The following is a 12,568-nucleotide window of genomic DNA, read 5'->3' as shown; positions in this document are numbered from 1 at the left end:
TGGATAAGCAGGTTCTTTGGACATACATTTTTCTTAAATTGGTACAACTCCAGAAAGAGCTTCATAGTTGAACTTTATATGCTGTTTAAATAAGAAAGTGTATAAGGCTTCAATCTAAAATGCGTTTTACTAAATAAGGCATTACCTGTATTTTTTAGTGAAAACTAAAAATATTTTTGGTCACCATGGTTCAGATTTTCAAGGGCTTTTTAGCTAAGTGTAAAGGGATCTTCAAAAGTATCCAGCTTGTGTTTAGGCATTTTACTTCCATTGCAATCAATTGCAATTGAATACCTAATCTGTTTAGGTGTTCCTGAAAATCCCATTAGGTACCTCTGCATCTCTATGGACCTAGGCACTTTTAAGATCTATGTCCTCCAATTTTTTTAAACATCTTATCCTCTTGCACCTGGATTTTATTCATAGAGTATGAGTTGAAAAAGGAAGAAAGCTTTTTTCCCCAGTCAGTTTCTGAACTTTGAATGTAGTCCAAATGAAGAAAATGTTCTCTCTGCAACTGCTTGCTAAAATTGGAAGCAAACGTAATTAAAGCAAAGGATTTTTCCTGTGCAACGAACTGAAAGCACTAGAAATGTACAACTATCCATGTTCATTCCACTGTAACGCACAAAGTTTCAGTTGACTTTAAGTTAGATGTTTCTGTAAGAATTAAAAACCAGCATGTTTTTAGCTTGTCAAACTTTAAGCCTCAACATAATTTCAAATTTAATTTTAAAAGTTTTTGAAATAAAAAGCGATTTAAAAAAAAAAAAAGATTCCATTTTAATCCACCCTAGAGAAAAGCATTTATTATACTGATTGACCTATTTTTATTATTTACGTATTAGATTTGCATGTCACCCTGACATCGTATGGGTAGCAGCTACATTGCTACAACATCACTACAGGTAACTTGCCAATTCACTTAAACAGAATGCATCTGAAAAGAGGTCACTGTAATCTGCATTATTTAGAAAAGTCTTGACATATTCAGATATACTTTAGTCTGTTGCTTTTTTGTTCATCTTATATGGCTGAGATTAATCTAATGAAGATAGAGCACAGAAAGAAGATAAAGCATTTAAATCAGGATTAACATAAGTACCATATTGCCTGATATCCACGCAGATCTGGTCTCCTGAAGCTGTCATATTTGTCTGGAGTGATTTGATGACTTCACAACTTGACCATATGTTATAAAACATAAAGACGGGCACAGCAGAGAAGCCGAAGACACCAAGCCAGGCTACTCCAAGTACATAAGTGAGGAAAACAAACTAGGCAGAGAAAACAAATTCCATGTTTAATTTTTTGTAGGTGACAAAATACATGCACTTTTCCAAGAGATCCTTCTTAAAAATAGGGTCCTAAAAGTGATTTCCAGATACTTAAATATTTAAAGCTGGTTTCCATTTACAAGGAAAAATTTGCATGGGATCTTTTGGGCAAAACAGAAATGGCCAGATCAGCATTTGTCGTTGCCTCCTCAGTATTTTCTTCAACCAATTTGTCCCCCGAGGCACTAATGAAAATTTAAAATGCAAACACTTATAATCTCTTTGAGTAAGTAGATTGCCCTTCTGAAACAGCAGTTCATTACTTTCATGAATTCTTAACCAAAGGAAATCCCAGTTTTCAGTTCAAACTAGTAAACTGCCCACTATTTTTTTCTTTTTAAAAACATTTACCAAATATACCAGAAATACTTCAGTGCCTGAAAGCTGAAAACTGTGGAGTAACCAGCTCCCTAGAGACTGGTGTATTTTGAATGTAAATTTAAGGAAACCCATTCCTGGAAAATGAATGTGGATGCATAAAAACCAGACATCAGAAACTTTAACTGAGATGTATATGGCCAAATATGAATGCTTAAAACTCTTTAACATTAATAGGAAGCATCACAGAAAAGCAATAATCATAGAAGTGCCACAGCATGGCCTTATAACATTCCCTCTTTTTCCATTTTAGTGCAGAGGCAACTTTTTTAACCTTTTTTTTTTTTTTTTTTTTTTGCAGTCAGCAGCAATGGATTTGCATACTATGGCAGGCATTAGTAAATCCAGACTCTCTCAGCCTAATTGGATTTTATAGCAGTCACTGAAAGCTAACTGTCTTGCCACCTCCAGATGCCACAGAAGTAGAGAGCAAGTACTTTGTGCTTTACTATTAGATTCCTACGCAACTCCAAATTTAAACTTGGCTACAGACAACGACAGTAAAACTGGGTTCAGCCTGATTTACTAGTAGCAGGCCCCAGGTCTTCCAACTGGAATCAGTCCCCAGAAGTGTTAGGTACTACAGGAACAGAGTCTTCTCTGGAGTGCTTAATGTATTGCAACTACTAGACGAATCAAGAGGGTGTATAGCCAGCAGACAGAACAAGTGGTGGGAACTTTGTTATACAGATCACCTGTGCCTGATACTTGCCAATCAAAAAAAATAAAAAAAGCTTGCTTCACATTTTTCTATAATTTCACTGAAGAAATTAATTTGAACCTGGCTAATGCAGTGACTAGTTATATGTAGTTTAATGTGTGCATTCTCAATAAACACGGATATAGGAAACAGACTGAAGTCCTTTGTAGACAGGAAGACGACTCAAAAAGGAAGCGCCACAGAGCGGAGGAATAGCTCAGTCATTATGAGAGGACTGATGGATTAGTCAAAGTTGTAGTAGTAGAAGTCCATTAGCACAAAATGACATGGCAACAGGGCTGAGACAGACAGTGGGGGTAAACTAAATGGTTGGCGATTGGCAATATACATTTTGTAGTTAGAGAGGCAAAGGAAATTGTGAGTGAAGAGCAGAAGTTGGAGGTGTTTGCTAGAGTGCCTAAGATCTATGGATTTATATAAGGCCATCCAGTAATACCCTCACTTACCCTATTCATCATATACCAAAAGGGCTTGTTAACCAAAGTGATGAGATAAAGAGACCCTTATTTTAATTACAAAAATCTTGTAGTTAATAGATCGTATGTAGCCAAGGGAAAGTTATAACCTCACAGACATCTGATATGGGTAAAATCAAAGGGAATTTTTTTGTGTGCGTGTTGCAGTAGCAAGCGAAACTGAAAATTATACCTTCAAAAGACAGCTATGAACAGTACAAAGGGGACCTCTATTCATTGGCAACAGCATCACAAATTATAACTGCCTTGATCTGTTAATATTACTTATGCATTTCCTTTTATGTTTAATGAATACCATCACTTTAACTGTGAATGTATTATTAGAACTCTCATAACTTATGTAGCTTCCAGATTTTCTACACTTTATGATGATTCATGTGGTGTATTCATTGCAAGTCTTACCTCTGCACTTGTGTAAGAATGGCCCGTTTTTCAGAAAGCCATATTTTTATACCTTTTGTATTTACCATAGTTGTGTGCACCACAGATATTTAAGCAGATGAATAATTGTTTGTGCTCGCAGTCACTTAAATTGCACAATTATATACTTAGATGTATGAAAGTATATGTATTTCTGTTTTCTGGTCCTTTAAAAAACTTTTAAACATAACAGTTTTGTGAAAATCACCCTTGCCTGCCCAATCATCCATCCATCCATGGAATAGCTACCACTTGGAAAATTATCAATTGTATGTTATGTTTATTATTTTTAAAGACTGCAGTTGAAAATTGCTCTTTGTTAAATATTCCCTTCATATTTTTCACAGCCAAAAACCCTCAATCTTTCTGTAAGCAACAGAGATTCTTTTTTTTTTTTTTTTTTTTTTTTTTAAAATTAAGATGCAATGTAAAATCGCATCAAAAGCCTCTTCATTTTTCACCCACTCTTTCCCGTGGGTGATCTGTCATATTGCTTAGCTTCTTTCAAAACTCTCAGCTTTGAATCAGATTTTCAGGACAGCTTTGAAAACCTGTCTTGAAAACAGGTCTTGTGTTTCTATTCTTACAGCGTACGCCCCTGGGAGAATGTGGGCGAGAATCTGAAGTTTTACTTCTGGTGAATTGGTATTAAAATAAGTTAAAAATAAAAAAGTATACTAGTGCGGAAAACAGCTTGGAACTTTTAAAAAGGTTTTAAACATTTCAATTGTGACATGTGATCCTACCCAACCTTATGTTATTTCCCCATCAGTGAAAACGGACAACAGTATTTGCCTGGATATGCGAAGCTTTATTTACTAATGTATGAAGGATCTTAAGGTCTTCAGATGGAATGTAACACAGTAGAATTACTATTTTTTTCTTTTTTAACTCTGCACATACTAGAAATTTCACAGCCTGAAGTGCAGGCCTTTCAAATGTGAAGAATTAAGATAATTTAATCGAATGTGCAAAGCTGGAAGGGGCCTCAGGAGGTTTTCATAGATTTCATAGACATCAGGGCTGGAAGGGACCTCGGGAGATCATCGAGTCCAACTTCCTGCTCAAGATGGGACCATCCCTGTCCAAGCCATCCCAGACAAAATGATTTGTCTAACCTTCCTTTCAGTGTAAGGTTCTACAAGATCTCTAGAAATCTTTTCCAGACCTTCAACACCTTCATAGTTAAATACTTTCTAATATACAACTTATATCTATTTGCATCACAAGTCCTTTGTTTCTTGTCCTAAACACACAGAACAATTGAGAATCTTCCTTTCTTTATATTTAAAGAGCGTTTTCAAATCTCAGTTTGCAACCCACTGTCACCCTCAGGTTCTTTTTCCCAGTACTGCAAATGCAATCAGTCATTTGTCTGATTGCATTTGTCCCTTTTGTATTTGTATATTTGATCAACCCTTTTTGCATTTGATCATTCCATCTTAAGTACAGAACTTTGCACTTACCCTTACTGAATTTCATCAGATTTTAGACCATTTTTCTAACTGATCAATCTGAATACCAATTCCATCCTCAATCTCATTCCCAATCCAATCCTCCTCAAACTGAATTAAGAACAAAGAAGTCAAAATTATGTGGCCTGGGAACCATACAAGTATCTAAATAGTCAATCAAAAAAGTTTGGATAGCATCAGTTTCAAGAAGAGGTGAGCCATATGAGAATTCTGAGCACCTCGGTTTCCAAGTTTAGCTGAGCAAAAACGTTGCAGAGCAAAAGCATGAAGGTATAAACTTAGCAGGAAAGATCTGAGCAAATGAAAACTACGACAAAGAGAGCTCTACTGTTTGGACTTTAGGGAATGAGGTGACCACTGCAACGTTGCACTTACCATTCCACTGATGCATCGGCCACAGGCGGTCGTTTTGAACTCACCATGCAGTTCCTTCACTGCACTTGTTGTATAAAAGCCTTCTGCCAAAAGGATTATTCCATACAAGAAAAAAAATGATGCAATGCCATAGATTACATACTGCATTAGCTGTATTCTAAAATGGAAAGAGGAAAAAGATGTTGTCATATTTTGTCACATTAACACAAAGCAGATCTTATTGAATTATGTTAGGAACTCATTTTGCCAAGAATCCATTGATACATTGTGGATGCATTTTTAAGGAAGAGGATTGCTAACAGGTACTATGAACCCCTCTTTACAGATGGTTAATAGACACTGGATACTGACTTTCACCTGAGCAGAGCCAACCTGGTACTCAAATGCAGTTGAGTTTTAATATACTGACTTGATTATAAGACAAGGTTTTCTCCCATTCAGCATGGGGGAAGGGGGTGGGGAATAAAATATTCAAGCCTTGTCTTGTGATCACATATAACTTACCTCAACTCAGAAAGTGTACAGGAGATGGCAAGGTTAGGGAGGATGCAGCCATGCACCTAGCACATGGCCAGCCAGCAGAGGGTACCTGGGCTCCCCTCAGCATGCAGGGTGGCTACCTGGCCTGTACAGGGTCACTATGCTGCTGCCTGGCAGTGCATGCGATTTGCTTCAGCACCCATTGGCTGGAAACTGCACATGCAGCTCAAAATGACCTGGCAGGCACCAGTCAAGCACTGTCCCGGCAGCACAGGTTTCTGGCCAGCATGTACGGAGTTGCTCTGAGCTGCTGCTCAAGCAGGGGGTGCTGAAGCACCTTGCCACATGCCAGCAGCCTGGCTGCATCCCTTTAGATCAGTACGTGCTAGCCAGAAACTCAGCACGGCCAGGGGCTGTGCTGGCTGGTGCCTGCTGGGTCATTTTGAGCTCATATGTGGTTTCCAGCCAGACGGTGCTGAAGCAAGGAACTCAGCACACAGCTCGAAATGACCCGGCAGTCACCGTCTGTGCAGCATCAATTCTGGCTAGACCACCAGTAAGTGCATGAGTGCTATATACAAATTGCTACAGCCATGTTTAAATTTCAAAGTTCTTGTTTTCAAGTTTGCTCCTTGCTCTCATGTGCTCAGGGAGAACAACGTCTGACAGTGAGGAAAAGGGGAAGGGGCTGCTAGGGGACAAAGTCAGGGGGTAGTAGAGAACAAAGGCTACCTGACAGATTTAAATCCTACAGATTTATTGTCCCCACTATAGCAGTGGGTGGGGAACAAATTCAAGGCAAAGCTCCAATAATTAGATTCTATACCTGGAAAATAACACGTTTATAAATTTTGCATACATAGACTCTAATCACTGGGGGTCATCTTATTATCAAGGTCATCTTCTATTCAAGCAAATACGGTAATTCTGATTCTTATACTGACTACTGTCTTATGAGATGGTCGTGATCTTGAAACTTCAGTTTCAAGCCTGCAAAACAGAGCTATTTCTATACTTTGTATGGACATTGTGACCCCAACTAAACATTTATGATACAGTAAGAACACAAATGTTTTGAAATAGTACGGGTTGAATAGGACCCTGATATTCCAGCCATGCAGTTCTCTGTTCATTTGGTTAGGCTGTCAGAGAGCACATGGCCAGCTCCCCAATTCATATGCCTTTTTGGGCTCCTCCATCCAAGCAAACTAATTTGCAAATTTCTGCTACTTTAGGGGAGTTTCATAGATTCGGTTTAGCAAGAAATTCTTTTAATGGAAAATATTTGTCCGGCTACTTAGGGCCTGCTTGAGTCCCACTATGCTTGCATGGGAGTACCTTCAGTGCCTGCATCATAGTACTGCCTTAATTTTCAGATAGAACTTTAATCCAATTACACTGAGGCACACAAGCCCTTCCACCAATGGCATGGTCTGTAACCCATGGAAAAGCAAGCTAAGGTACGGTTCTCCACAACTGGAAAGCATTATGCTGCCAAGAGATGACACCAAGTCGTTTGGCCCACAGGACTTCCTACAGGTCCAAAAGTCTGGCAGTAGGGTGTGGTGAGAGTCTTAACTGCTGCTTCGGGAGCCGCAGCTATTAATGCTGATGTCCCTCATCCACATTTTCTGGAACCATGCCGAGCTGTGTAGGCCAAATGATGTGGCTAACAGATCAAGGTTGTGGACTGGCCCTGTGCAACTCCTCCAGCCTGCAAGGCCATATGAGTTGGCCACCACTTCCCTAAGTGACCGAGCAGCCCTGGGGTGGGAGGGCCTAAAAAAGGACCCTTACAAAGAGGCTTGCCCTTTGTGTGGACCTGACCAGATGGTCACACTTGGTGGGTCCCTCTTCCTGTGCTCCAACACCAAAGAAATTCTGCTCTTTCTACATAGCCTTGAAAAAAGTGTCCTCACATTGCTGAGCAGACCTGAAGCAATCCAGTCTGCTCAGAGAGCAGTGCTCGCTGAGATGATGTTGACATTGTGGCTTTGAACAAGAGGCTGGCAGACAAGAGACAGCCAGCCTGTAACTTTATTTTTGTTGAACACCATTACCTGCAAAGACATTCTTAGCATTGAATCTGGAAGCTGCAAGCCTCCTACAAGGCATTAGTGATAGACTGATGTACACCCCTCTCATCAAGGGGCCACATGCTATATTCATTAGCATATATGCACTGACATACGTGTACAGAAAGAGGAAGAAGTAGTTATTCAGTACCTGGATCAGTCTCACTCTGACCCAAATCAGAAAAGTCAGTTGTCTTGGGAAACCAACTTTTGTGCTTTTCTATCTGGCATCCACACTGGATTCTGCAATCTAGTGCCCACATGTTTTTGTATCTGTGCTGTATTTTGGCAAGCTGACAAGAGGATGGCATCATGGGTACATCTACAATCCCTTCAGTGACATCTAATTGGCTACATTATGGTGTGGCAGAGATATCTTAATGACATCAGAATTACTCAAGGTATGCAAGCGCCTGAGACTGCCTGATAAATCATCAAATGATGTGTTCAAAGTTAACCCTGAAAATTCAGCCCAAATGCCATATCATTACAGCTAACAGTCTACTAAGGCTAAATGTGGACTGTCTGAAATGAAAAACAGGCTTATACTGACTGCAATGTGGTCCTGTGTTACTGATACAGACTAATGTCTGAGGCATCGTCCCAGAGCAATCTGTCATTCACTAGGAATGGCCAGGCACACGCAATTTAGGTTTATATATAAAACAGATGTTAGAAAAAGATCTATTAAAAGCTTTGATGATTGATAAGGGTATTCAGAAAAAGGCATGTCACGATGCTCATGTGAAGTTTCTAACAGATAAAGTACATGAGGCTGGGGTTCTTACATTTACTTTCTGGTTGTGAAACCCAGACATTCTCCAAATGACAGAAATTTCACCTACACAAAGTACACCAATATTTCTTGTGCTTCCTCCTGAAGGTCATCAGGCAGTTGGACCAAGTAAACAAGCCAGTTGGTACAGCATTCAAGCATAGATAAAGCAGGCTCAACACCCCTGCGTTTGCCTATGTTGCATGCATGAGCAACGAATGCATGCTTTAAGCAGCTCCTATATACAGGAGTGGAAGTGATCATGAGCAGCCAAAAAGGCATTTTGTGGACCTACTGATGTTTCACCTCATTCAGAGCAGTTTGTCAACTGACTGCTGGCATTGCTAGCTGCACACTGAAATCTCATGGCAGGATCAAAGAGGGTTTTGACCTCTTTGAGCTACAGTGCACTGCCAACGTGTAAAAGTGAGAGGGTTTTTTGCCCTCCTCTGTAGAGAGGGATGTGGCTCTCTTCCTGGGATTCTTTTAAGTATATATTTAACAACCTTTTACAGAATCAGGATATTGGTTGGCATGGTCCCTCCCTGCTTTACCGGTGCAGGTTAGGGTGTTGTATTTTGTGTTGTGTCGGGAGTGACTGTCTAACTTTGCTAAGATGTCAGACAATGGGTTTGTATAAGATAGTTTGGATAGGGATGATCCTGCCTAAGGCAGTGGGGGTTGGACTAATGGACCTGTGGCATCCCTTCCAGTTCTGCTTCTCTGTGGGCATCTTTGCCCATGCTCTGAGGTGCAGAGAGAAGATGCTTTAATTAAAACGCCCACAGCACAGTGCACTCACTGTCTCCTGCTTCAAAATGGCAGCGGGGGTGCTAATGCACCCCAACACCACTTTGAAGCGCAGACACGCTGCACACACACAATGCCAGGGGTGCTGGAGCATTCTAATTTGATTAATCAAATTAATCCTTAGGAATTAGAGCGCAGCAGAGCAGGCATCAGGCACGTGTATAAATGCCCTTTGATAAGAGAATTGTACAACGCTTAAACAGCAAAAAGAACAGACCACAGCCACAGGTTTGTGAGTGGCATTGCAGGGAAAGTGGTTCAAATGTTTGGCTGTAAATTGGCCTAGTAAGTCAGGCACGCTTGTTGCAACAGTGGTGTAACATGGGATGGGGGAGCAAGCCATGTGCCACAAGCACCAGCTACAGGGAGGGGGCCAGAAGGATGGGGAGGGGGTGCCTCACCTTTTAGTTCCTTGCTCTGCCTGTATTTTCCAGCTGCAGGAAGCACTTGGCTCCAGCAGCACGCATCACGGAGCACAAGGCGCTCTGAGAATTGTAGTTTTGTAGAGCGAAAAAGTGGAATTTGCTGCTGTTGGGGGAAGGGCGGAGGAAGAGAATCAGCCCAATATTTTGCCACTGAAATCAGCATTTTTTTTTGCCTTCTCAACATGGGCCTCAGCAGCAAAAAAGAGGGGTGAAAGTTTCCCTCAGCAGCAGCAAGCTCCAGTGCTGTGCTAAAGAACTAGGATTCCCAGAATATCTTGCATTCCACAAAACACTGCCTGCACCACTCCCGTGTGCTGCCTCCTGTGCAAGCCAAGCAGGGGAGAGGCAAGGGTGAGAGATGGCTGCCTGCAGCATTCTTCCCACATTATTCCTCTGCATCCCACTTCTAAAATTATTCCAACTGCCATCTCCTTAGGCTGAGACAGAACTGTAGGGCTGGAAGGGACCCCTCTATGGGTCATCTAGTCCAACTCCCTGCTTGAGACGAGATGTTTCAATTGATTGGTCTTGGCTGTCTCATTTGGCCAGAGTCATCTCTAAAATTGTGGGGAACTGATGACGACGACAACTTCCAGGGAAAAAAAAAAGTTTTTAGGAAGTAAAATGTCCACAACTCCAAACTGCTAAAATCTGGCAGTTTTTCTGATAGTTCCCAAAACTTGGAATGCCTTAAGATTCAACCTTGTCTTCTAAGTTGAGTCTATTATGATCTTTTTTCTTCCCCACCTATGATAAAAATGAGTACTAACGAGAGTGCTTTGTCTAACAAAACGACTTGTCCAATTTATGAAGATACATCAGAACCTTTGAGTGTTTTTCAAAATTAAATCTCCAAGCGTTTCACATTTCTCCTAAATCCCCCAAATTATCACTTGTCATTAGTGTGAAAATGCCACACTTATTTTTTGAAGGTGAATTTAGTTCTTGTGAAAACCACTACCTGCAACATTCTGCTTACAGAACAAGACTACTCAGTGCTGCTTTTCCAGTGTCATTAATAACTAATAATTATGTCCTGTTTTGAAAGAATTGCTCACCAGAAATTAAAAGATAGCTAGATCTACACGCTCACCTACTCAGTTCTTAGCCACTCACCTGAAAGCCAGTCTAATAGTGATTTCAGTCACACCTGAACAGCCTTCCAATGATAATTTTTTTTTTTTGCTTTATTTTAAAAGAAAAGAAAGATGCTGAATCAAAGTCATTTAGGAAAGAAAATGTATGCAAAGTCTTGATGCACATACTGAAGCTATCGTTAGAAAAAAGGCCATCACTCTCTCAAATAATGATGGGAGGTAGCGGTTTTATTTTCATCATGGCATTTCAAACCAATTTAGGAGTTTGCTCCACCTACACACCTGCACTGGAAAAAAGACGAGCTTATTTCATAATTCAGAACATTGGATTTGGCCTCCACATCAATATTAAATTCTTCAACTGGTTTCAAAGATGACAGATGATTATTAAGTCTGGTTAAAATTACATTCCAGTAGAACTGGCTTATTTAAGTGCACTTTTAAACCTTTTTGTCCTTCAAAGAGATGTCATTTTTTTTCCTCCCCAAATCCTCCCACTGCTTCCAGACAGCTAGCATCCACAGCAACGCTGGTAGCAACTGCACATGTCCCTGAGACACAATTAGTTTGTGTTTCCATGGCTCCCAATACTGGTTTGATGAGAAATAGTTATTCAAAACAGCTCTTCCAAGTATTGCTATCACAAGGTCTTTTAAAGCTTGCTCCCCATCAGTCTATATAGGATGGACTCAATTGAATTTCCCCTATTTTTTAGCTCAGCTAAACAAATTAACTCTTACGTGATCACAGCTTAGCCTGTTATGCAACAGTTGTTTTATTTCTATAGCAAACGTTCCTTAGCACTTAACTAAAGGGATTAGATGCGAGGCAAGTTCTGGAGGTAGGGAAACTGCCACTACGTCATCAAATGCCAAATGAACCACTTTAGAATGGAAAAAGCTTTCTTACGTGGTATCCAACAGTAGGTGTTAAAATACAGTACATGTTGAGCTGCTAAGTGGGGACAAATTCCTAGAGTCTGCCTGCCTTAAGGAACTGTCCTCAAAAGAAAATTGATGGGAAAATTTCAGGATCCTGGCCAAAACTTATTAATACCACGTCAGTGGCCTAAGGTCATGAGTGAGATGATGTGCCTTGAAAGAAAGGAGCTCCCCCAAGATTGTCGAGTTCTCCTGCCCACTTCCACCAGCTGAACTTGCAGGCTGTAATACTTCACTACCACCCGCCTCTGACCTACACAGCACAGAACTGGAAATTAGTTCCCACTGCTAGCAGGAATTAATTCAGCTTTAAAAAATAAAATCAAAGCTCTTGAGATTTTTAGCTGGAGCAGTACACTTCTTTCTTCATGGGTTTTCAGAGTATTGGTCTTACAATCAGAGCTCTACGGGGCCCAGTCCTGAACAGTGCCCGTGCCCAGTCCTGTGTAGCGTGAACAACAGTGCATCGCCAGTGACTTCACTCAAGTCCTGGCCTACGCCATCCTCTAGTCACTAAGCATAAGGGCTGAAAGGGAAAAACCAAACACAAGAGGAAAGAAAAGTTGCATCCAATGTTGTGATTTTAATTATAGTGGGAAGGCTCCCCTTACACAAGGTTCCTCCTAATGCTCTTTGGCAAACACTTTGTCAGTGAAGCATGCTTCTCCTCAGACAGAGGCATAGTATGAACGCTGTGTGCCTCTTCTCTTCATAGCACTTGTTGAGCTGCTACGACAGCTGGAAAGAGTTGCACAGGTTTGAAGTACAGGCTTGAAGCCTTAT

General features: G+C 40.7%; 1 protein-coding gene across 8 annotated transcripts in view; it reads right to left on the bottom strand.

Moving 5' to 3' along the window:
- Nucleotides 1–12,568, bottom strand: part of GPM6B (glycoprotein M6B) — a 165,043-nt gene that overhangs the window by 5,914 nt on the left and 146,561 nt on the right. For all 8 annotated transcript variants that reach the window (XM_090063560.1, XM_090063569.1, XM_090063592.1 and 5 more), the window contains 2 exons: nt 5,183–5,339; nt 1,106–1,277 (listed from right to left, as the gene is read on the bottom strand). In XM_090063560.1, the coding sequence (XP_089919686.1) occupies nt 1,106–1,277; nt 5,183–5,339 (329 nt within the window). The remainder of the gene's footprint in view (nt 1–1,105; nt 1,278–5,182; nt 5,340–12,568) is intronic.

This window comes from Crocodylus siamensis, chromosome 1, assembly GCF_052110815.1.
Source record: "Crocodylus siamensis isolate JL-2025a chromosome 1, ASM5211081v1, whole genome shotgun sequence".
In the NCBI taxonomy this organism is placed as follows: domain Eukaryota; kingdom Metazoa; phylum Chordata; order Crocodylia; family Crocodylidae; genus Crocodylus; species Crocodylus siamensis.
The sequence above is the reverse complement of the archived record's forward strand: the minus strand, read 5'-3'. Positions and strand labels throughout refer to the sequence as shown.